This window comes from Vespula pensylvanica, chromosome 1 (genome assembly GCF_014466175.1).
Source record: "Vespula pensylvanica isolate Volc-1 chromosome 1, ASM1446617v1, whole genome shotgun sequence".
NCBI classification, from domain to species: domain Eukaryota; kingdom Metazoa; phylum Arthropoda; class Insecta; order Hymenoptera; family Vespidae; genus Vespula; species Vespula pensylvanica.
Window position 1 is genome coordinate 12,418,832 of NC_057685.1, and position 26,649 is coordinate 12,445,480.

At 38.8% G+C, this 26,649-nt stretch overlaps 1 protein-coding gene across 13 annotated transcripts in view; it reads right to left on the reverse strand.

Moving 5' to 3' along the window:
- LOC122634679 (histone-lysine N-methyltransferase 2D-like) overlaps nt 1-26,649 on the reverse strand; it is a 298,047-nt gene that overhangs the window by 110,145 nt on the left and 161,253 nt on the right. For 10 of the 13 annotated variants that reach the window (XM_043823897.1, XM_043823984.1, XM_043824070.1 and 7 more), the window contains 2 exons: nt 21,988-22,246; nt 3,056-3,193 (listed from right to left, as the gene is read on the reverse strand). In XM_043823897.1, the coding sequence (XP_043679832.1) occupies nt 3,056-3,193; nt 21,988-22,246 (397 nt within the window). Of the gene's footprint in view, nt 1-3,055; nt 3,194-21,987; nt 22,247-26,649 lie in introns of those variants that run through there. The other 3 variants (XM_043824785.1, XM_043824873.1, XM_043824962.1) reach the window with 2 other exon arrangements.

A 26,649-nucleotide genomic window follows, 5' to 3' on the forward strand; every position in this document is an offset into this window, starting at 1 on the left:
ATATAAATTCAAAAATGTTGGATATCCTTCGTGATCCTTCTTATATCTAATACATTGAATTCGATATAAAACTATACTGCTCATCACATCTGATGCATTCAACATTATCTTCTTTCTAAAAACTTTCTTTGATATCTTGGACTACAAAATCTGAAAAATATTTATCCGAAGATGAAACTTGTATTTCAAAACCTTTTTATGTTTTGATTTATTAAAATGTTTATCACGTTTTGTTGCTTTCGCTGCTTGATATTCTTCCAATGTAGATTCTCTTCTATTCATTTTCTTTTTCCAATATTCTTTGAGAGATATCAAAATAGCAAAAACTTGTCTTTTACGTTTTCTAGTTAGTTGAACTAAAACTGATGACATATACGAAATTAAATTAATTTTATTAAACATTTTGTCTATCGTATCTCTCACGGGAGTATTTTTATTAATTGTTAGTAAATTATGAATTAAAGAACGAACAGAATATTTTTGAATTTTCGAATTTAATCTCTAAATTACAAACAACTTACCTAATTTTTTATTTGAAAACAAAGAAAGAATACTGTTCATGAGTTTATTAATAATTGTAACTAAAAATATCTGAAAATCAGATTATATCGAACGAGTTGCGTCACCCACAAATCCATCTCATCCGGAATTACCCTATATATATACATATATCGAGTATATTATTGTAATCGATAGATACAAATATCAAATTTATATATTATACATGTTAGTAAAATTTATCACCAGAAATAGGAAAAAGATAGAAAAGAGATTTCCTTTTTATTTTTATAAGAAAACTTTATTTTATATCTTCTATATTCATTAGATAGTTAATTTAAACTTCGTGTGAATAATTTGGGAAAGGATGCGCTATATATCACGTTTGAACCCAATTATTCTTTTCAGTCTATAGTTTATACGTATGTATCTAGATCACGTTCACAGTTTGCCGCGCAAAATCCGTTCGGTCTTCATCGTAAATCCGCGCGTAGTTCTCTCACCGCAAACCAGCCTCGATAAATCCAGCCAACCATTCCTCGCCACTTTCCACTTTGCTCTTCGGTCTTGCCCAACGAGAAATTGGCGAGTAATGAAGGGTGGAAAAAAAGAGAGAAACTGAAATGGAACAAGCGAATCGATAGAAAGGTGAATGCTCGAATGGAACGTACAAATCAAATGGATCGAGTCGAATGGCAGATAGCTTATCTAATCGATTCTCTGGCGATCCTAATTGCCACAGATCGCAATTAGATTTATCCTATGCAACATGTATACCTATCAAGATTATCAAATAGAACAATAGTTTAAATTTCGAATTGACAAGTGATAACAATTACGAATCGCTCTTCGAGAAACGTAAATATATTAGGAAATTCGTAAAAAAAAAAAAAAAAAAAAAAAAACAATAATGATTCGGAAAAACAAATAGAGTAAGTGAGCAGAAAATTCGCATGTGGGATAACGATTCTAAAAGAAAAATGACTAGCAAAGCAAAGATAAAACGTGAGAATGCATACTTACATATGAATTTGTTTTCGTTAGTTCGGATTTAGATGAGTGATGTGCTACTTTTTAGCTCAAGTTTTATGTCTCACAAATGTTTATTATCTAACATGTACTTCTCACTCACGCATGATTTTTTTCTTCAAAAATAAACACGATAGCTAAACTTTATTTTTCTTTCTTCTTTTTGAATCATCAATCTTCGTTCAAATTAATAGGATAATTTCGAATGAAATAACGGTCTTATATTTACTAGACCTAGATTAATAGTCCAATTTTTTGTTTTTTGTTTTTAATTAAGAAATTAAATAAGTTATTTGTAATGTGACGCCAGACAAAATGTTCGATAAAACTAATCTAATCTCTAGTACATCAGATATAATCTTACCTGGATCATGACATTCTAAATCATAGATCATCTCCCCCGAACAATCCAAATGTATGAAAATCAAATCCTTTTTCCTTTTTTTAAATCTAAGATTTAAAAAGGAAAAATTTTAACTTTATCTAGATATTATAATCCATCATGTATCTACATTTTACAAATGTATTTACCTGCTTTGATAATTTTTTTATATTGATATTTCAAATTTACAATATAATGATGCTTTAAAAAGAAATGAACCATCGCTCTTCGACTTATCCTATAAAAAATTTAAATCGCCGACGACGGTAGGCGGCACATCATAGAACAACGAAAAGTATGAAGTATACGAAATAGTCGGAAGGTGATATTTAAAGGTAGCAGCACGCGTCTTGATTACCGGAGCAATGCGTGCCCGAGGAAACAATGCATGACTCCGCTCGGCTCGCATACAACCGCCCTCAAGTCCTTTCTATGTACCGGAAACAATAGGCATTATATGCCGCGGCACACGCGCGGAAATGGTCTCCCGACTTGTTTGAACTAGTTATACCACGTCTCCAACGTGTTCCGAATGTGGTGAGCATCGCGTTTCTAAGAGGAGAGAGCGCAACAATTACGTTAATGTATTGTCGTCGGTTTCATCGCAGCCGTCGCAACCCTATTTACCCCTTTCCCTTCCTCATCCTCATGTCTTCGTGACATAACGATTTTAATGGGTCGACGCACTCTCTCTCGTTTTCTAATCGATGTTGCGAACGAAATTATTCAGCGAGTATCTTAACAAATTTATCGTTCAATAATGAAAAGTGTTTCAAAGTATTTATGCATGAGTATGCTTTATGTTTATGATATTGAATCCTTTGTAACAAATATTTTCGCTAATTTTATATCCAAAATGAGTTCGTTTAAAATTGATCGTTTGAAATAGAGCATTTTATATGCAGGTATATAGAACATATCTTTATATATTAAATATGGCGCATACTTTGAAAGATTGTATAATTTATGAATCTAAATGAATCTAAAAATGATCAATAAATAAATACACACTTTGTAATACTTTTGAAATTACTATCTATAATATTATCGACGTACACCGGTGTCCTGATCTATCGTCAAAGTGAACGCGTTAACTCATCGACGACGCAAATTTTCGACTGCCGACCTCGATCTCGAATAACTTACCCGTATCGTTGTCTCCCGGAACACCGAGGCTATCGCTGTTATCGTTGATGAAAGCTTCCGCCGTCGATGTAAAGGTTTGCGGCGATAACGTGAGGTCCGGTCCGCTTTCGCTATCGAACAGTTCCAAACTGCCATTTCCTGAAAAATGAAAGATCGAATTTAATGAGATGAAAAATTTTCGATGATATATAGCAAAACGTTTCAATCGATAGAACAACTATCGCGAAGCGGATAGTTTCCGTTGCCAGATCGAGATCGACCTCGAGCTTGGCAAACATCATGTTGACAAACGAACAAGATTCTTCGCGCGTCGCGAGCGAGCGCGTGCCATGTAAATAATTGGCATCACTTGTAGTAACGCGAACTTGAAGTAACGCGTTATTAACGTCTTGTGCTTCGAAGAATTTTTTAAGAGATTATGATCGCGAACGAAAGAAATATCGAGCATGTTTATTCTTATTGCAAATGATTCATAGAAGGTAGACTTTACTTCACATCGTGATCTTTTTTATCTTTCAGCATTAATTCCTCAAGAGATTCACATACATATGTACTTTCAGCTGGTGAATAAAATCTGTTCTCATTTGCACGTACATTTTACATATGTATATACATACATGCATACATGCATATATACATGTATGCATACATGCATGCATGCATACATTGTATGTACATATGCATGTACGATATAAAAAATATTTTACGGAACATATATATATATATATATATATATATATATATATATAAGCGTTAACATACGACTATCGACGTTTCTAGTCCGCACGTGATGGCTTACGTAGGTATACGTTAGTATTTATCTGTAGCGTGCGAAGGTATGCACTTCGGCCTGAATTAATACATTCGAGATTATGCGTTTGTATTTGCGTTAATGCTCACGCCGTAGCACCGCCCCGCTTGGGTTAGTTAAATATGTAAATATAAGCAGTTCAGATATATGCCGGGCATTATCTTTCGTTACAACATCGTCGAATCACAAGAGAGAAAGGGGGTTGAACGGGATGAGGAGGGACGACTAACGCATTCTCGAATTAACGTCGAACGAGAGACGTTATTCGTGCTTTCGTACGTACGTTCACATACACTAACCTTCTACACTGATGCTAGTTCTTTTTTATCAATATTTTGAGCACAGTTAAACGTACGGCGCACACAAAGTTAAACGAGTACGTAACTGTGAGAGAAACAGTTGCGCGTTGTTATAAATATGTATTTAAAACGTTGTGGATTTCTACCAATGATTTAACGCATTTCCATGACTGGTCTTCGAAATTTGCAATGATACACGTTCATTGTATCGATCACATTTACATCTTTAATGTTTTACGTGATAAAACATTTTAAAATCATCGTATGTACCGTTGTATGTTGATTGGACTCAGATGTGCTAAAGCACGATACCTTATACCAAAAAAAAAAAAAAAAAAAAAAAAAAAAAATTGGTAACATGGCGGTTAACACGAACGTAATACTGTAATTACGGTCGATGTTCTCTATTACAGAGCAAGATAAAGAAAGAAAGAAAGATAGAAAAAGAGAGAAAGAAGAAAGGTATTGCTAGAAGGATAAAGGAAAAGAGCTAGGAACGATTTGTCTTCGGTGAAACGCAATCTCGCTCGACCAGCGTAAACCTTGAGCTCACAAATTATGTCGATAACATTAAGCGGTAGGCTCGTAAGAAGTGGGACTCGATACCTTCTCGTTATTACGAGTATACGATCGTACAGATAGACATACATACACACACACACACACACACACGGATATCCATGTATGGTAGCCGAGAGTGTGTGCCACAGTAATGATGTTATTGGCAAACTTTTCAAATTTATTTTCGTTCAAAGAAGGATAAAGAGACGAGGGTGCTGAGAGAAGCGCGATTCTTCGAAGCTGCTCCGAAAGGTGAGTCGTAGGAGAAGAGAAAACGAAGAAGAAGAAGAAGAAGAAGAAGAAGAAGAAGAAGAAGAAGAAAAAGAAGAAGAAGAGGACGAGAGATTCGATCGTTATCGTGGAGAACGAGAAAAGGAGAGTGAAGGAGGAAAAGAAGAAGAGGAAGTAGAAGAAGGTGAGAGATTCGATCGTTATCGTGGAGAACGAGAAAAGAAGAGTGAACGAGGAAAAGAAGAAGAAGAAGAAGAAGGATAGTAAGAAAGAGAGAGAGAGAGAGAGAGAGAGAGGGAAAACTCACGAGCGAGTTTATTCAGTGCGCGAACGAAGCCAACGAAGGGCAGATATTAATTTTCCCGATGTATATGGATGAGTTCCGACTAGGCCACGTTGCAGAGATGCAAAGAGACGAACCAGAGACGAGGTAAAGAGATGGTAGATAGTTAGGGTGGGGGGGGGGGGAGATTGCTCGTACAGAAGAAAGGAGGAGAGGTTACCACCCGTAGCGTTCGGTGCTACGAGGGATGCTCCGGTGGTGCTCCTACAGAATGGCGAAGGGTGGCTAAATTGCTATCGATCTTCCAACCTCGCAAATATCGTTTACTCTAGTCTCATCTCATCCAAAACTGGATGCCGCCAACACCGCGATACGCGTTATTCCGACGAAACCGTATACCATGCTCCCTATCGAGGATCTTCCATTTAATAATCGTTTTTTTTTCTTTCTCCCTTTGATAAATTAACGTTGCGCGAATATTCGTAGCTTGATTCGACGAATGGCATATCCATGGGAATGCCAATGAACGCCGTTTGTTTCGAGTGTCCGGCTGAAGAGGTAAAGAGAGATGGGCTAAATTGGATTACGTTCTTTTGGGACGCAGCGCAATCAAGCAAAATATTCTCGGTTCTCGCCGGCAAAAAGATTATAGGCTTTGTTATAATTCGAACAAGAAATAGAAAGAGAGAGAGAGAGAAAGAGAGAGAGAGAGAGAGAAGAAAAAAGGGACGTATAGGAGAGAACAGGTGAAACACGGCAAATTTTTTCAAAGATAGGGAATATGCAAATTCAATTAAAGAGGGAGAGAGAACAGTCCACGTAGTAGATCTCCCTTTACTATCTTTCGTATCAGAACAGCCGGCGTAGTGGTATTACGAAACTTAAGCTATAGCGCACAAATGTCGCGTTCCAAGTCCGAGCCGCGGCTGGTATTCTCCCTTTGTGTAGCATAAGCTCCAGTCATTATCTCGATCGTACACTGTACTGTCTTGAGAAGTTCAACTCTTGCCGCGACGATGCTACGAAGCTCCTTTGCCTAGTCCTCCTTCTATTCTCGTCCTTGTCTCCAGCAAAGCCAACTTCAAGAAAGCGTCCTTTCTCGACTATCTCGTCGATTTCGAGTCGGCTTTGTGAAAATATCCTCGAGAAACGTCGTCGTCGACCTCGCTACTGTCGTCCTTCGCGTCGTAGACGCTCCGTTCTCTCTCTTCTATGGTTAATTAAAAGCTTTCGCGACAGCACTGATGGTGGTAATGACGGTGATGGTAGTAGTAGTGCCATGGTGGCAAACGAACGAGCTCCTATTACGTTGCAATCAAACATGCCAAAGATCCCGAGTACAAAAGCGTATTATTAAAATTAAGGTGAAAGATCCTATTACCTGGCCTAACTCTTTGAATTAATGAAAGTCATTAGTCCCTGTCGTTTCTTGTACTTGTTATTAACGTCATATGTTCTATCCTTTTGACAAAGAATTTTCTCTCCCTATCGACACTGTCTTTTTTATCTCTTTCACTCAAACCATTTCGCCTTCTTCCACAAACCAATAAAACGAGCAATCGTTGTTGGAAGAAGTCTTGTTAAAAAAAAAAAAAAAAAAAGAGGAAAAAATCAAACCTCTTCCTTTGAACTCTCGTTCGAATCCATTACACATCGATCGACATAATTCGATCGACGTGGACGAGACAGGGACGAGTAGTAATCAACGTTGGCGCGCCCGATAATCATGCTATTATAATTACTGTGTCGCAATTAAGGCGGTTATTTAGGATAGTCAACAATCGTTCCCGTGATTGTCGATTAACATTTTCACATCGACGCGACGATATAATTTCAAGCGAAACGACGCGCAAATCGCTCGTCCATGCCACGTTTCACGCACCGAGCTTGGAAACCTCGTCGTTTACGAAGGGTGCTCGTTAGTATCTACGCTCGTAGCTCGGACTAATGAAAACTATCTTGTAATATCGTACTAGATGAGAGAATGATTTTCATTTTGAAATTTCTCCAACTTTTCAACTTTTCAAAACGTTGTCCTCGCTCTCTCTATCTCTCTCTTTCTCTCTTTCTCTAGTACGCTCGCACGTACGAATGCTGTAACGAATTCGATGCAATAAGAGTCACGTTTTACGTGTACGCCGATGTTATTTCGGTAGCGAAGTCAATTTGCAATCAACGAACAAGGTGGACCACTCTACCCTTCGTTCTCCGCCTGCGAACAAAACGATTGCTACTAGTTCGTATTTACCATAATACAATAAGAGAAGGCAAGCGGTATCGTACATTTAAATGAGTCCTGCCGAGTCGATTCTCTCGTCAGACCACTATTTCTTCCTTGCTATTGCGGTTTATTCGAATGTTGGATTCCTTTCTTTGATCGACTTTTAAATCGATTGTCGAATGAACAAAAGTGTATATAATATAAAGAAAAGACGTTCTAAAGGTTTTTAGGAAAATCCAACTGAAAGATGGTATAGTTTACGTATCTCGATGTGAATCTGTACATACATTAAGACACGGTAAGTTGTTTGCAAAGGGGATTCCTTTTGAGAATGTGAAGAACTTTCATTAAAAATTCTCTCTGTACTGCAGCAGCTCGAGGTGCTGATCCACGTTGAAAAGATCACTAAGGGATATCTTCGGTTGAATCTGCATTAAGAACCACTAGAGACGAGTCAAGATGTCTAATAATGTTTTATCTTTCTTTCTTTTATTCGTTCCATGTAAGCATAAACCTGTACCATTTTTTTACCCTCCGTACAAAACTTTATTCATTTAAATAAATCATGAATGGTATTAAGTAGGAAATACCGAACTTTTATTGAGTTGAATATGCTGTTATAACTTCAGTTAATATTACGTAAGATAAATAGAATTTAAAAGATTTTGAAAAATATTTTACTCTCTTTACAAGTCAAGACAATGCTTGAAATAATGTGTACGATGATGAAAAGAGGTATGGATAGAAGGTAGTAGATGAGTCCACGCCATGACGATAGTACAGGCAGACGATAAGGGATGTGAGCTCTTAGAGCACCTCAGTGGCCAATTTGTTTAGAGCCATACTACCAACCTTTTCTTCAACAACAAACAAAGCGACAATGGAAAAATTCAATAGTACGAAAGAGCCAGTGTCGATGTATTTTCGAGAACAAAGACTTTATCTTTTAAAGGAGAGGAAAAATGTCTTAAAAAATATCATCGTTTTCTCTTACATCAGCGTATCGAAGAAAATATTATAAGATCGTATAAAAAAAATTGGTTCATCAGGTAGTCTAGTCTGGAACTCGAACCTAAATCTTTTACTTTTTGGACAGCTGTTCGATTCATCGAGCTATTTAACTGACTTCGGTCAATCTTCTCGACGAATTTTGAAACAAAATTTGATCCTGAATTAAAAATCTCTCATTAAAATCTTTTAGATTTCGAAGGTACTGAAAGCTTATGGCTGTTAATCATCTCTGATTTTTTAATGATATACCTTAACAATATGTCCAAGCGTAATTCTGACTCATTTTTGATAAACAAATCTTCATTTTAAAGATGAAAGCTTAAACGAGATAATGACTTTTTGAAATTCTCTAAAAAGCTTTATTTTCTTCCGCAAATCGCTTAATACGTAGTCTATAACGATCTTTCATAACTTTATAAACGTACATATTACACATAGTGAATTTTTCATATGCGGTTTAATCTCCTTGCATCGCCATCCACCAATCATTCATTAATTTTAATTTTTAAAAGGAATTCCTAAAGGAATAACTTTGATTTTTTTTCTTCCTCAGCCGAATTTCAATGCATCTATGACTATTCTTTTACACATTATGATATTCGATTAATTAATTAAATTCCAAAAGTCTAACAACCATCTCCCACTGCGCGAATTTAAATCCATTTTATTCTCCAACATTTCTAAATTATTGCAAATCTGTACGGAATATGAATTTAATTTTAATTAAATAAATTTAAAAATTTATACTATCATATTATGGCCAGAGCTTTCAGCTTGTAAGAGTAATATCGTGTCTCCTCGGGCGTTATTTTATAACTCTAATAACTTATGGCATACTATTTGCCACCTGCGTCTAGGACTGACGCAGACGCGTCTGTATGGACTTCAGTTTCCGCATTATAGTCGTAGATCGTAAAAACTGGCTTCGATGTTAGTATCCTTTTGATTCGGTTAAATATCTCGATTTTGACGGGCTCCAATAAAATTTCACATCTTTGCAAAACAAATTGCTCGACGGTTTTGCTATCATCGCAAAATTCTTTACGAATCTCTGGAAATAACTTACCAGATCTAAAAATCTTCTAACATTGCGGTTATTTATTAGTTCTGAAAATTCGATTAAGTTCAACAATTTTCGCTCACTTGATTATATATTATACTTCCAGGTGATCCTTCAAAACCAAGATACTCTATTCGTGACTTCAACAAATGACATTTGCTCAAATTAATAATAAGTCTCGTTTCTCTAAACATTTTGATTAAATAGTCCAACCCTTCCATCATTGTCATGCTCGGAATAATGACATCATCTAATCATGTCATATCGTATTGATCCCAATAGCTTATTAATAAATCACTGAAATATTGCCGGAACATTACACAGTCGAAGGCAGCCGTTTAAATTGATAATGTCCGTCAATTAGCCCGTTAAGCTGTTTTCTCCCTTGAGTCTTCCGAAATTTCAATTTGATAATATCCACTAAAAAGATTTAGACTTGTGTAATAATTTTGTCCTTCTAAATTAAATTGATCGTTAACAAATCACATTATCTTTTATTGTCTTTGTTAAGACTGCGATAATCCACACAGATGTGTATCTTTTCGCTTCTTTTTTCACTAATAACAATGAACTAACAAATGGCGATGTCCTGTCTTTTATCACATCGACCAATTGTAATTCATCGATCATATTTTGTCAATTCTTGCCTCTCGTAATAAGATAAAACCAATGAATTACTAACTTTTACTATTAACTATTTTCCTTAATCGCGATTATTGTTCAATATAGGAAAAATCTTTTTGGCTTCTTCTCCGTTAAGCTTCGAGTCTATTTTTTTTAGACATACAGATCCGTCGTTCATTTCATGTTGTATCACATATTCTACGCACGCCTTCTCACCTGCAATGATGTTCCTTGATTTAATCATTATGGTCGGACCCGACATTTCACTCAATATTTGAGAACAAATATGATTATTCATTCTTCCTTGTCTATTATGACGATGCATCTGATAATCGGATTTTGTTTTCAAAGACCTCCTTCTATGACTATTACCTGATTTGGAACGTTCCCAATTACTGCAACGTGTCCTAGAAAATTATATGACATAATATACCGTTTATTAGAATAGAGTGTGATTTTATTCACGTTTTATACGACGATTAATCGCAAGTCGTCTTTCTTCTCTAAAACTCATTGTTCTCCTACTTTACTGAGCATGATCACCTCTGGATTTTTTGTTTATAAATAACCAATTAACAATGATACACTCGCTTTTGCAACGATATACACCTTCATTCTCACTTCTATATCGTCAGTGCTTATGTCAGTCGTCATTACTCCCAACGTCTGCAAACAGGTATCACTATATTCCACGAAGCAACCAAATCACTTAGCTTCTAGCTAAGTTCTTTCAAACCAAATGACTCTTATCTCGTCGTGAAGTAATACTACGACACTGCCTCTTAAATCAACATAATATTTTATTGGCTACCCGTTAATCGTAACATCTTTAAAATATTTTTCATGTGTATATCTCTACCGATACGCATTACTAGTCGATCTTGCGTGCAAGACTGCTCTGTTACGCTTCCTGTTAATTACTGCACGATTTTGCAGTACATCCGTACAAAATATGTCTGTTAGAAGCGCATTTAAAGCAGGTCGGTATGTGTTTGGGTCTGAGACAAATATCTACTGCATGATTGTATGTTTAAAAGTGACTGACGATTCGCAGCAGCGTTAGTGTGCTGGCTATTTGCCGATGTTATCCTCGAATAACTCCCCGCATTCCATAAGTCTCCTAAGAGCTCGTTGGGTTTCTTATATCGGCCTAACGGCCCTAGATAATCTTTGGAAGGGAGATTATCAAGGTCGCTAACGATCCACTCGAAGTTTCCCTCATGGTCTCTCATCTTAGCTTTATTGCATCTAGATAGCTTTTCATAAAAATATTCGATAATAATAATGATCTGGCTTTCTTCTATAATCTTGCGCCTGTAACCTAACACTCATCACACTTTCGTTTCCTGGAGAATTGCCTCGCACTAAACGTAACTTCTTTCATTAGTATCACGTACGCTCCATGTGAAGTTGTAATCCAAACTGTCCATCCATATTTTTGGTAATCCAGTTAATTCCATTAGCGCGTAATGATAGACTGCTAGATCGTACAAATCTCCATCGATACAAATCTCCATACTTTTTTATCTTCTCGATCCATTCGTTTATAATAAATTCACTCGTCACTAGATCAAATCCCGGTGACACTATGCCAGTTTGCGAATGTGTCGTTCCTCTCTATCTTGGTTTCATCAACCATAATTATTGAAAAAATAAATACACGCATTCCATTTGCAATATCTTCTTGAGAATCTCCTATGGCACAGTTTTCGCTTTCCTTGCCTGTTCACATTTCGCAAAAAACTCAGCACTCGCGTATAATTCCGCTTTACGACTCGACATATTAATAGCATCGATCTCCCTGTCGACTCGAACAACAAAACTCAGAATTTTACCGAGTTTCTTTAAACCACACAGACGAATCCCATTTCTGATAAAAACTGTGGAAAGGCAAGGTGGATTTAACGATCAAATTATGTACTAACCAATAATTTTATTAAACAAAACTTAATGATATTTTTTTAATATGTCTCATTGTTTGTTTCTAACAATCGTTTCTTCTCGAATTTCTTTCGTTCAGCCAACATCCACTTTCTCATTCTCTTGTATCCTCTTGAATTCTCTTGCATCCTTTTGTTGTAACTTTCATACGAATTTCTTCAGATCAAGATGTTACTTTCCTGATTCTTTCTTTCAAATTCACATATACTGGGACTAATCAAACTCTCACACTTACCGTTTCAAATACTATTCTGCAGTTGAATAGTAATAATAACGTATAGTCTTAAATAAAACCATAAAAAATAGCGCTGAGAGTTGTACTCCATAGATAGTATGGAAACGAACTCACATGTTTCGATCGTTATCAAAATAATACATGATACATAAGTATATCAACATTTTTAATAAAATAATCGATACAGTCTTGTCTTTTATCGCATATTTATATACATTAACAAAGTAAATTATTATATCTATTAATTATATTTATTATTCTCTATATTCTATACGCTTTTGTCGTAAAACAAATGTTTGACGCTGCGTCTTATCTAATACGGATTACTAGGAAAAACATGCTACCATCAAAGAAGGATATAAATATGAGAGACTGAAAAGTGTTGGTTTACCTTACCAACACTAATACTCTAACCTACACTAAGCCGATTGTTAGATTACGCGAAGAGAGGTATATAACCTACGCAAGCTTATACACTGATACGATAAGCGTATGGCGGGGACACTGTTCTCCTGTAGTTCATATTTTGTCCATACCTGTCGCTGAAGTCACACATGCTTCGAGCGAAAGGTGGTGTGAACAGCCTTAAGGCGTCTTTCTGCCAACTCCTCTTGGCCACCGTTAGCGTCGCTGTCGTCGTCTCTGATTTCGAGTAGTGTCTTAGGCGCTTAAAAGGTTTCTCTACTAGTTCCCCAAGCCGCCATTCGAGTCGCTTTTATCGTTGGTTTATCACAATAGGTCCTCTTAATTAATTAATTTTTTCTTTGTGTTGATGCACAACTTCCAAGTGTGTAAACGAACTCTAGTCTACATCCAACTTCTAATACCAAATTGTAGAATTCGTGAAAAAAGTTGGACTGTTGGGTAGTCTTCTGAATTGGAACTCGAAGCCGGTTCTTCCGCTTTCCGGACGGCTGCTCTAACCATTAGTCTATTCAGACCTTCTGTTCAACATTCTCCAGGAATATTTACTTATTAGAAATGAAAGTACTCGTTTTCACAATATACGTTTCTGTGATAATAATAATACTAAAAAACAGAGAATCCCCTTAGTCTTTATTTTCATTTTCTATTCTTTACATCGTATATTTATAACTCTTGGGCTTTCATCGCGGAGGAGAAGTTGAAATTACATAATACTTTCTTCCTCCGCGAAAAATTGTGTCATTATGATTGCGCGAGCAAAAAAGTACAGTTTACAGATGAACGTAATTTTATTCAGTTTTTTTCAGAGAAAAATTCGCCCTTAACTATAGATAAGGCTACATGGAACAATGTTCAGCGAGGGGTTTAAACTGCCTATGAAGCGAACATTAATTAAATCGAACAGTTGCTGGATATGGCGGTAGAAAGGGAGAAAGCGAGCGAGGCATCCCTTTGACCGAAGTCTGTTTCTATTGTAAATTAAAGTACTATCTGCGCGTGAGCACTCGAAAATAATTTCACGAATGAGTTTCATACCAACCCTCATGACTGTAATTTTAATATTTATACGTTTTGCGTTCATCGAGATTAATTCATTAATCTTTCATCGTATAGATCGTCTAACAATTATTGCACTTGCCCTTATCTCTGCTTTTGTGAAAGTCCTTTAAGACTTCAAAAAAATCTTTTTATCTCCGATCGATTCAAATTTAATTAGTATTTAGTATACAACACAAATGAGATACGTGTAATAGTTCGAACATCGTTACAATCACAATACTCAATATTCCCTCGTCATTTTAGCGATTCGCTATCGTATTGTTCCGATCGCTACGCTTGAAGCAATATTCAAGCTTGCTGCTATTAACGCTAATCCATTTTGGTAATACCATGACAAATTATAGCTCGCTAATCCGACCGATTCCTCGCACACAACGAAAGGGAAGCGACTGTGCGCGGACGTTCTCCGAAATACATCGAATTGTCCTGGCGAAGATATCAAAGGGCTTTTCGCGCATTGCTTTTGTGCGTCCATCGATGCGTCCCGCTGGTATTCTACCCACGGCAGAAACGCGTAATGAATAGTTAATTAATGCAATTGTTTCTTACATTCTCGAAACGATGTCATCGATTAACTACGATCATTATCAGTAATATTACAAAGCCGTACTATGGATGGAACAACAACAAAGCGATATTATACGTATTTTATCTCTCCTGCAATAATGTTAACGAGAAATAAAATGTGAATGCAATTAAATCTCTTTTCTATATCGATTGTTTTGTTTTTTTACAATCGACGTTCGTGATCCTTAATGCAAAGTAAATATTTAACGACAGAGATAAAAGTTGCTTCAAAACGAAGGATGCTTCATTTTTGATTAAAACATAGGAATCGTCGAGTGTTAAGAGAGAATTTGTAAGTTCTCATGAATGTCGCAGAACGTTGGAAAACTCTAGACAGTATAGTGAGAGATAGAGAGAGAAGGAAAGAGAGCGAGAGAGAGAGAGAGAGAGAGAGAGAGAGAGAGAGAGAGAGAGAGAGAGAGTGAGAGAACACATTCCCTCTGGGAAAGTTACGTTCTCTTTTTTTTGTCAGAGTTTGGAGGCCAAAGTCTGGAACAGCAACGCCAACCACTCGTGTTCCTCGTGTTCCTTTCTTTTTGTTCGTCGGAGGTTCGGCCTCTGTCGGCCGCAACCTCGACCAGCACATTTAATCAACTCTCGTTACGGTCTAATGGCTTAATACCGCGAGTAGCTTTGTCCACAGGCCGCGACTTTCCTCCGAGCCGAGTTAATTCGAATTTAAACCACCGTACTTGCTTGACGACATCCTCGCTTGATGATTACACGCTCGAGCTTTATAGCATCAATTCAAGGTTCCATAGCAACTTTATACCACATTGTTGAAAAATACTCGCTTTGATTTCTATAGATGTATTTATGGCAATACGATGTCATATCGATTTGTTGATTCTTCAAAATATAGATGTAATACATAGTAGGTATATATATATATATATATGTATAATATATTATAAATAAATTCGTATCTCTTATCTATTGCTACTCATCCACCGGATGAATTTTGTGATGAAAATTCCGCTTAACACTCTTCTTCAATTCCAGCATGTCAAAGACGTTTAAGTAAAGCGAGTTATAAACTTGCCATTATTAGGAAAGTTACGCCTACACGCTATACGTTGACCTAGATCGTCGACGATATAGCTGAAGTATCGCCGGTAAATAACGTCACGAGTAAGTACCTTACTCGTTTCACTTCTCTCTCTCTCTCTCTCTCTCTCTCTCTCTCTCTCTCTCTCTCTCTCTCTCTCTCTCTCTCTCTCTCTCTCTCTCTCTCTCTCAAGGAAACAAACGCATTCTTAACTTCTCTTGGTGATTTAAACAAATCACAAATTATCCACAATTAATGATTGATCAATATGACGATCTCCGTTTCAGTGTTACCAACCAATATTACCAGAAATGCGAATGTTTATTCTTACTGTTGAGAAATAGTATGATTAATCGATTCAATGATCAATGACAAATCGTTGTCGTCCCACGAACACAAATTCAATTTTCTCAGTGAGCATACAACCCTTCTTCTATTGCCTGCAACAATCGTTAGATCCTCCTTTGATTTGTGACAGTCCTTCTGCAAGCTTCGATCAGGATTTGGTATCTAGATTGCAGAACGGATAGGATTCTATCGTTTTCCTCCTGATGCAGCGCCTATCAATATTGACTTGGACGATTAATATCCAGTTCGGAGAAACCCGTCAGACGTAACATCGTTTCCTCGAATCGGTAATAAGATATCGTTTCTTGATTCATAGATCATACAGAGTATTTCAAATAACGACGTCGAAGCAATTTGTTATCGGTTCCTGGTCTTCGTAAAAAATAAATAGTTTCGCTTCGAAAGAAATTTTTAACGGTCGTACCAGCGATATAATTCTTTTCCAAAAGTGCTCTATATCTGAGGGATTCAAACGTAGAAGTAGAGGTAATCAAGACCGATTAGGAAAGTTAGAGCGTTATCGGTGTAGGAAGCGGAAACGATTCCCGAAGCTCTCGTACCTACGTGTGCATTCGGTATACTTCGTGATGGAGAGAGAGAGAGAGAGAAGAGGGAAGAGGGAAGAGAGAGAGAGAGAGAGAGAGTGAGAGACAGGAAGAGAAAGGACAAAGAGACCAACGAATATCCGTATCCTCGGTTGTATGGCAATATCGCGGTAAGCCCGAAGTAAATATGTACCGAACACACCTCTCCTGTTTTAGCCGGTAGCCCACTGGCAGGAAAGCGGAGACAGTAGCCCCCTATGGTAGCTGTTATATTATAGCCTCTATGACCGGCAACGCGACTCGATATCATGCTAGTAAATGTAGTCTGGACGAATCGGGACTATCTATATATACTATACCATCTAAAACATATATACATATAATATGTATGTGTGTGTAAGTATAAGCGCGCGCGCGTACATATATGTATATGTATCTATATACCTGTACTATCGGTTGTGCGACCATAGCGCAGGTTATAACCAGTCCCGTACAGGTCCCACGGGAACTCACCAACGGTAAATATGGATGTGAGAGCCCCAATGTCGTTATACGAAACGCTAAGGTCTCGTTAGAAGCGTTTGCACACGCGTACGCGCTCATCCTCCGGAAGAAATCGCTTCGGACGTCCTTTCGATGGACGAGAATTTCATTTTTATTACGTTTATCAATACTCTTGAATCAAAATGGCAGTATAAGCAGATGGAGATACATATGTATGCGTAAATGAAGAGATGGAGCAAAGAGAGAACTTTTGAAAAATTTCCAAAGGAGTATCACGTTTTAGGACGAGCAAACGAGCGAGATAGAACGAAAATAAATCGATTGTTAAACGACAAAGAAACTTGACGTAGAGTTAACGAGATTACCGAGAACGACGTTCTTTAGTGACGCGCGAGATCATTAAAATAGGGTTTCCGGGTCGCCATTACGTTACTGTTCTACGTTCTACAACAACGCCGAAGACGACATTACGAGCGCGACGTGTTTCATCGCGCGTATTGTTACTACGTTCTTTTGAATGAATTACCGTGTATGAATGATGCAAAGGGGAAAACCAAACTTGGGAGGAAAACGAACGGAAGCTTAAGAACAGAATCCTTTTCATAGGGAATGCTGCTCGTTATTCTTGGATTAATTTTAGAGAATTAATAATAGAGAATTCGCCTACGATCGCTACGATGAAAAATATACCAAGGAATTCCATAATATATATTTACCTAAATAGATAGATGGATAAATAGATAAATAGATAGACAAATAGATAGATAGATAGATAGATAGATAGATAGATAGATAGATATTTCTCGATAGACACATTGGCAGTAAAAGAAGATTTGCCCTAAAAGAAGGTTCTATCGTTTCTCTTAAATTTCTACCAAGGTGGAAAAGTGTTTCGCGTAGGAAAATAAAATTCAAAGGTCTGAGAAACGAGGAAGAAGAAGAAGGAAAAAGAGAAGGAGAGAAGGAGGAAAAGAGCGATCGCGATCGAAAATCGTTTTCGGTACCTTATTACTTCTTCGGCGGATTGGATATTCGAGAGTACGACGAAGTACGGTACAAGGAACGATTTACAATTACAAAGTCGATGCAAAATGCATCGGTGCGGTCGTAGAGACACGTTTAAGGCGTTGGTGGGAAACGAACGGGTGCACGTTCCTCGGCCTTTGATCTTTTTCAGTTGACCCCGACGAACTAGCGTCAGGATCGACGGTAAAAGGACGCCGTCGCGTCGGATACACGGGTCACTTGTTCGCTGCCTTTATCTCTCTTCAGGGAACGCACCCGAACGTGGACTAGACGCGCGAACTCCCGTTAAATTGCGCCCTTTGTCGGATCCCTTTATTACTTTCGATCTACCACAAGAGGAACGTGGGTTACGCTTCCGGTACGATTTCTTCCAAGTAATTCGTTCGAGACCACGTGAACGATATTAAGAAATCTCTTCTCGTTATACAGGATGTTTCTTTGATATCGAAAATAAATGATATTCTTTTCGAATTTCAAATCTTATGAAATATGATTAATTCGAATCATACGAACTGATCGAATTGAACTACTCGAACAACTTTATTATTGTATAGGAATACGAAATTTCCAAATATATATGATTCATTTTAAACGTTTAGCATTATTTCGGTAAGATGATACCTATGTGAGAAACAAGGAATCAACTTTCTAATCTTCCGTAATAGGGATAGAAATAAAATAAGAAGAGATACTTACGTAAGGAAGATCGTAAATTTGTATTTTCCTCTCGAGCAGAACGAAGGCAAGAAAGTTGAAGGTGAAGGAGGGAAATTAGTGGCTCGACCGCGCGTAAAACGTAAACGGCTTTAACGAAGAACGAGAGCGAGTTCGTGCGCGCACATAGTCGTCGGGGTTTAAGCTTCGCGTTTTGCGTCTCTCTCCCTCTCTCTCTCTCTCCTTCTCTGTCTTTCTCTCTCTTTCTCTCTCTCTCTCTCTCTCTCTCCCTCTCTCTTTCTTGTTCCCCTTGAAAGCACAGAGATTCATCCACAGCTTCTCCGCGAGATTCTCGGCTAGCGATGCACATTCTGAGCATCGAACTTCACCGCCTCCTCTTTTACGAAAAGTAGAAACCGACGATGAAAACGACGCCTGTGATTATAGTGGTGGTAGTGGTAGTGATAGTGGTGATGGTACTGGTTGGTGGTGATGATGATGATAGTGGTGGTAGTGATAACGTCGATGCTGGGACTATGTGTTCGACTTGCGCACAGGTAGCCGTTTCTACGTGTCCTACAACCTATTCTTAAGTACGTGACACCAGGATAATGGCCCTAATGTCCCGGGAACTATCGTTGAACCGTGCTTGTTAGAGAACGGCCTTTACAAAATGAGACGCAATCGAGCTAGGATTATAATCGCTATGGCTCTCTTTCTCTCTCTTTCTCTTTCTCTCTCTCTCTCTCTCTCTTTCTCTTTCTCTCTCACTTTTAGAAAATTGTGAAATTTCGTTGGAAAATTATGAAAATCTATAAAATTAAAAATCCTCAAAACCCCATTGAAGATCGATAAATGTTTGTACCCTTTAGTATTGTCCTAATACAATGGACAAGGAAAGATAAGTTTAATTTTCCTGCGATAGCAAATCGAATTCGGTCGAATTCTCTGTTCGACGCATCCTCTAACGAAGTTTCTTAAAGTACGGTCACTAAGTAAGTAGTAACGAGGGGTGTAACAAGTTCAGCTCGATTATTGCACCGTCATTCTTTACGGATTTACGAGTCGAAGTTCGAATTATTTTACGGCGAGGAACAAGGAAAACGAAAGACGAGGTTAGTTAGATCCGATCCGAAGGGTCGGTAAAAAGAAGAACGGTCTTTTGTAAAAGGCGCAGCTAAAGAGGGAGAACGTAACTAAAGAGAATGAGATAGAGAAAGAGAGAGAAAGAGAGAGAGAGAGAGAGAGATAAAGAACGAAGCTACGAAAAGGGCAAACGATTGTCCCGCGTAGGAAAACGGCCAAAACTTTCACCCCCTCCCTATGGTTGGACTCGCGGCAGTTTAAGTTTCCAGTTTCGAAGTTATAACGAGAATTGCTCTCTCCGCAAAGTTTTCTACATAAGTTTCGAATGTACATACCCCACTTCGTCTCTCTGTCTCTCTTCAATTCCTTTTCCCTTTCTACTTATTTCTTTCTCACTCTCACCTGGTTCGCTCCGAGAAAAAAGTAAAAGAAAAAGAATATAAAATCCGATAGAGGAGAACACGCGGACACTTTCTTTGTCCCGCTTCTATATTTATGCTCCGGTGCTAGCACAAAATTGTTCGCGTACTCGCACCGTTCAAGCCACGATCCATGTGTATATCCAGACCGCAGGCATTTTTTTTAAAACGCAGAATATACGCTGGTATGTTCCCTCGTTCCTCGAACTCAACGTTGTTTCGGTCTCATCGTATTCCATCCTACGGAGCGCAGGTATTCGCACGTTGAAAATAAAACACTGGCATATTTCAAACTTATTGCCTTTCGCGGCAGATATTTCGCGCGGCACCTTTATTGCGCCTAGTTCCATTTTTTTCCGGTTTATGATATTACCATGCCTTCGTTACACGTATTCCGATGTCTCCCAGTATCGAAGATTTTCGAAAAATCTATGTTTCTATGTTAACTCACAAGATTCTAGCAATTCCGAGAACGAACATTTCTTGCTTCGCGAAAAATCGAGACTCTGAAAAGGGATCCAATTCTGACTCGTACGCGTACGAGCTTACACTCGATACGAACGTTTGATATCGAACAAGGAATCATCTCGATCAATGATTCTTAATCATCGGGTTTCACTGAAACCCTTTCGGAGGAAACGCGATTCCCAGACAGAGCTTCCTCTCGTGGCGAAAGTCCAAAGACTTCGTAACAAGCTGCAACTTCGGTAAATCTCTTTTGGCATGAAATTCTCTGAAAGCGGTCGCAAGAGCGTCATCGAGTCGAGAGAAGGAAGAGGAGAAGGAGGAGGAGGAGGAGGAGGAGGAGGAGGTGGAGGAGGAAGAAACTAAAGACGAAAGGAAGAAAGAGCGAGAGAGGGATAGAGGGAAGAGGAAGAAGGATGGAAAAGATATTTCTTCGGGATCCCATCGAGACTTTTAAAGGATACACGATGCGAGGCCAATAGGAAGAGGCTCTTGAAAACTTGCCCTTGGCGATGCCGATGCGAGGGGTAACAAAACAGAAAGAAAGAAAGAAAGAAAGAAAGAAAGAAAGGAGGAAGGAAAGGAAGGAAGGAAGAAAGAAAGAAAGAAAGAACGAGAGAGATAGACAGAGAAGAGGAGATGGCTGAGAGAAAGTTATGAAAATCCAGGATTTATCGTGGCAAATACTAGAACCAGGTCGGCACTGGTTCGACTCTGACAAATCGTCCGGAAGTTAACGCTCGATCGTCCTCGGATTTCTTCCACGAGGGAAGATTCCTTGCCGAGACCTCGACATCCGACCGCGTCCGCTCACGCTAGACTTTTAACCTTTTCGTAACGGCGATCTTTTCTTTCGCGCGGTTTTTCTCTTTTATCTCTTCGGCACGAATATAGCTATTGGATTGTATATTTTCCATCGATTCTGATCTCGAAACGATGCTGAACGGAACATTTGAAAATTCTTTGGAAAGTACTGCCGGCGAGTGCACTAATAGAGTTAAGAATGTTCGAAAACAGAACGATAAATTTCGACGGACTTAAAAAAGTGCGTTGTCGTCGTAAAGTCGGATGGGGAAAATTGTCGAAGGGATAAGGGATTTTCGGTCGGGTCGTTATAAAAGCACGGATTAGCGCGAGAGGAGCCATCGAAATAATTCTGTATTAGTTCGCACGCGCACATGCCATGGAATCGCGACTAATCTGCTCGGCGCCATACGCGAACGAGCAAGGTAGCTCCACCGTGCAGCGAGGTAGCTTGGTCGCGAGTACGACGCTTCGAAAGCGAGAAAATTAATGGCGATCCTAAAAATACGAGGGGAAGGTCCTCATTATAATAAATTCAAGGGGTACGTTCTAAGCGGGAAGCGGCCGGGAAGCACTCGGATTTATGAAGCGAATATAAGCCAATTATTTATTATGGCTCCCCGGCCCTGATACTCCGATACTCGGTAGTAATAGTCGGTTACTTTCGAGCTTCTCGAATTTTTCGAAGAGAGAGAGACTCTCACCTGCGGCAGCCGCCCCTAGCCTCAGGACCGCGTCGCCTTGAAGGGAGATGGAGAGGGTGGCGGTATCCTCGAGACGAGCGAGCACTTCCTCTGGTATGTCCTCTGGTTCGCGGAGGCGGAGGGTGACTTCGCCTCCGCCTCCACCAGCCTGGCCGCTACCACCGCCGGGACTCGTTAACGCCGAGTACATGAACACGGACCCGTATCCATGTAAAGATTGCAGTGGCAGCCTAACGCCGCCCACCTCTCCGACCGGACCCTGAAACACACATACAAACCTCTCCGTCACTTCAATCTTCCCCACCGAACTCTGTCTTCTCTCTTCCTTTCTTTTTTTTGCTTTTCGATAAACTTCGACTCGAGGGACGCAAAGAAAAGAAAGAAGAAGAAAGAAGAAGGAAAACGCCCGTCGAAATCGATCCAAAGACGCGTCATATTAAATTTAGGAGCGCGCTTTTTCCTCGGTCAGTGCTATTCCCCCGGGTACGAGAAAGGGGGAAAATAAGAGAGAGAGAGAGAGAGAGAACAGGGGAGAGAGCGGTATCGCTCCCCTTTTCGACCGTCGCTCCTTCCCCGGCCCTTTCCCATTTCCCAGCATATTCACCCTCGAACGTTCCTTTACGAGCGGAAATATTTTGCCAATTTCGCTGTCCATGCAAATTTCAATTCACGAACGTCAATATTTGCTGAATCGGGAGGAAAAAGGATTCCGATGTACCGGCACTTTTATCCCGCTGACAAGCGCTGCGTTTGCCTGACTTTCCTAAGTAGATTCTTTCTTCCGTTCTCTTTATTATAAAAGAGAAGACTCATTTCAGAAAAATGGAATTTATCGGTTTCACGAGTCAATTCTTTTGGGAGAAAAAGAGAAAACGAGTTTTCTTTCTGGCAGGTGTTGATAATAATAAGTTTCTTTATTACGCTACTCGATTAAATTCGATACGTCGAAAAGTCATCGTTTACGAAAACTCGTAAAGTCATCGCTTAACGTTTATCGTATAGAAATTAATCGCTGAGAGAAACGATAAATATCTTTATGACGTATGACCGGAAAAAATCGATGGATCTTCAAAGATGGAGATCGCGAATTCGATAAATTTTGTATATTTCGAGTTTGCTAGAGAGCACTGATGAAACTAGTGAAGTAATATCTCATTCATATAGGCGCATAAATAGTGATAAAGAAAAACGGAAGATACTGATTCATCCAAGCACGGAATATTTTAATGGCCGTGGCACTTAGAACCGGACATTGAGTTTTCGAAAACCAAAGCGCATCCGTGCTCTCCATTATTTACGTAAATTGATTCGTACGACCGACTATTTCCGCGTCACGTATTCGCAGACTGCATCGTAGCGGAAGAGAACGGAAGGGAACGGAAGGACATCTAGCTACGAGCCGAGAGTCCTGCGCCACGATGAGAGTAATTTATTTTAATGGTCATTTTCGTAATGGCTCTTTGAACATGGCGCATGACCACCTCTGAATAAACCACGTATACTGTCCTCCTCTCTCTCCCTCTCTCTCCCTCTCCCTCCCTCTCTCTCTCTCTCTCTCTCTCTCTTTCTCTTTCTATCTCTATCTCCTTGTCTCTTTCTCTCTTTCTTTTTGCGCGCAACGCACAACTCTACGAGAGAATGCACGATAACAGTACCATTCACGAAATAACACCTGCTACCGGAAACAATGGCCCGTGTTTCTGTGCTCTTCCTCTTTCCAGTCGACGGTCGAGCGCATGGGTAAACCCTACTCTCTTTTTCCTTCTTTTGTTGCGCTACCATTTCGCGGTATTGTCCTATATAATTGTGGACTCGACCACTTTGTCCGGGCCATGCCAAGAGAGTACCATTTTCAGAATCTTCAGACCGTCTCGCAAAAAGATCTCCGTCTTTTCGTCTTCTCTTTCGTTTAGAATACAACATCCGAAGTATAAGGAGTCTACCACTATCGCTACTACTACTGCTGTTGCTACTACTACACTACTACTACTGCTGCTACTACTAAACTGCTATAACTACTACCACCACTACTACTCCGAACGTATCCATGTGTTGTTTTACGAAAAGTTTTCGTTCAAGTTGCACGATGTCTCTTTTTGAAGAAGCAAGATCAAGCACTCGGTTATTCTTCTCGAATTTCTAATTTGACCGCGACAAAAGAGGAATAAAAATTTCTTGAAAGTCACGACAGTACGTACTTACATCATGCCGCGTTATATCCTTCAAGAGCATTCCAGAAAGCCTGATCAAGGACGAAAATCCTTGATGGTCGATAAGATAAAGCCTCGCAGCTTGAAAGCGTCAACCAATCGAGAAGGACTTGATAAATGCAAGAAATCTACGAGCTTCAGCTTAACGTAACTTTTTCACCACGAGTTTCAAAGAATGCTCGTTTATCCGGGTCCTTATAATCCTCTCGTCGATACTTTTATTATCCGCCTCTCAACGGATAGAAAAAGCACGATTATGAAAGAAAAACGTCTCTCCTCCAAACAAAGATATACAACCGCAAGAAAGGAACCAACGAACGTCGAATATTACCCCAATTTTCTATGGCGAGTATCCGGGATATTAATCAGTATCCTTCGATTTAAAATTTTCAATAAACAGAACGACGATGGTCTGTTATTCTTTGCCAAAGAAGAAATTTGTTTCAATCGTCCTAGTTTCGGCGTCGAGCCCTTCGACAGGAAGAGAATTCTCTTCCTTGGCTCGTAAGACGCTTTTACGATCGAGGCCTCTATCGCTAATAATTAAAAGACTAATCATGCAAAATTATCGAAAATTAAAAGAACAAAATAGTAAAATAATTTGCGAAGATCGACAGTTTTTACGGGAAAATATCGATAAAATGGAGAATAAGAGGCGAACAGTTTTGTTAACAGAAACACAAGTGATAAGCGTCGGGCATAACGATGTTTAGAAGGTGGAAATAGAACGTTGTTGTTAAAGGGAAGAATAGAAAGAGAAGAAAGAGAATGTAAAGGATGACGGGCGGTAGAACACGCAAAGGGATTTTGCCGTTGCTCAGTTCTCTTTGTATAGGTATTTGACGCATACTCGACGGTTGCTCGTCACTGGGCATTACGCTAGTTGCTCTTGCAAATATCATCCCTACATCCTGTCTGCCTTTCGTACCTTTTACGGACTCTCCGGGCAGTACGCGTACTTCCTCTTCCGTCGGTCAACATCCATGATCATGTTTTCATCTCCCTTTTCTAATGTACCTTTTTTTTATTATTACATATATATTTTCTCTAATATTTGCTTTAGCAACGGTGCACATTAACCAACGCGGAGCTCCGTTCAAAATTCTTTTTCTCGTTCAAACTTTTATTATGGAAACATCTACCTTCTCTAGCTTATCCAACGATCGTACACGAGACCTTATATACTTATATACCGACGTACGTATGTAACCAGTAAAATGCAGAAAGTCCACGGTTTACCATATTACGCGTGCTATCTCCACTAGCTGGAAAGAAGAAACGTGTAAGTAAGGAAAACGAGCTCGCTCGACCGCATAATGAAGTCGATGCAATCAAGATGTATTCTTTCCTCGTTTCTTTTCTCCGCTTTTAATTAAACAAACAAGTCCGATAATAGAGATCACGTAAAATGAAGGGTGCTGCTTTTTTTCTCGCATTTATTTCGTTGTACTTCAAAAACGTAACCATGTATAAAGTAAGTCCTATTTCAAAGACGATAAAGTACGATAGATGGTTACAATCGTATCGTACGATAATAACGATAAGAAAAATGTATGGGTCTGGAGGAATATAAGGGACAGCAATCATGGAATGAGAGGAACAAAGAGAAAAGACGAGTATCGTTGATGAAAAGAGAAAGATGATGACTGTGCAATCGTATCACGACGATAAAACTTTTGCAAAGCCTATAAAACGCGTGTGGGGGTGCACGTGCAGCCATCGAGGAAAAAGCCGTCGTCCTCGCGCGAATGTCGGCTGATGAATTATTGTTGCAAAAGCGGACTGTAGATTTGCTCAAAAGCACTGGCGAACGCTGCTTTTCGAATCGTGCCGAACGCATTGTTTACAGGATACCTGGATACCATTGTTCGCATTAGTCCGCTTATATATATGCGTCTAGGTATGATGCGTTCTACGTATGTATCATATGCGTATCCGTAACACACACTCCTGCCTTTTTCTTCTTCCTTTCTCGCAAATTTGTTTGACACGTTCAAAAACGCTCTCTTTGCTTATTGAAAATGAAAATAGCGAACAAATTCAAGAGGGAATGTATACGTAGTTAGCAGTGACTTAATACCGGTATTTTTTTGAATATTGCTGTTTTACCTAGTAACTTAAAACCGGTATTTTTTGAATACCCTTACTTTTTCAAGCGTTATTACAAAAACTGAAATAATACCGAAACCGATATATTATCAAAAACTGAAATGAATACTGGTATTTTCTTCAGTTTTTTTTTTTTTATCGCAGATATGGTAGGTCGAGATTAGAAAATGTTTTTATTTCTTGATAATTAAAAACAGTAAAAATATATTTAACAACAATCAATTTATAAATTTATATTTTCGTTAATACTAATTGTAAGTATTAATATATCTTTGAGAATATCAATAGATAAATTATATTTTAATAGTATAATAACAATAGTATTTTAAAGATGAAAACGATC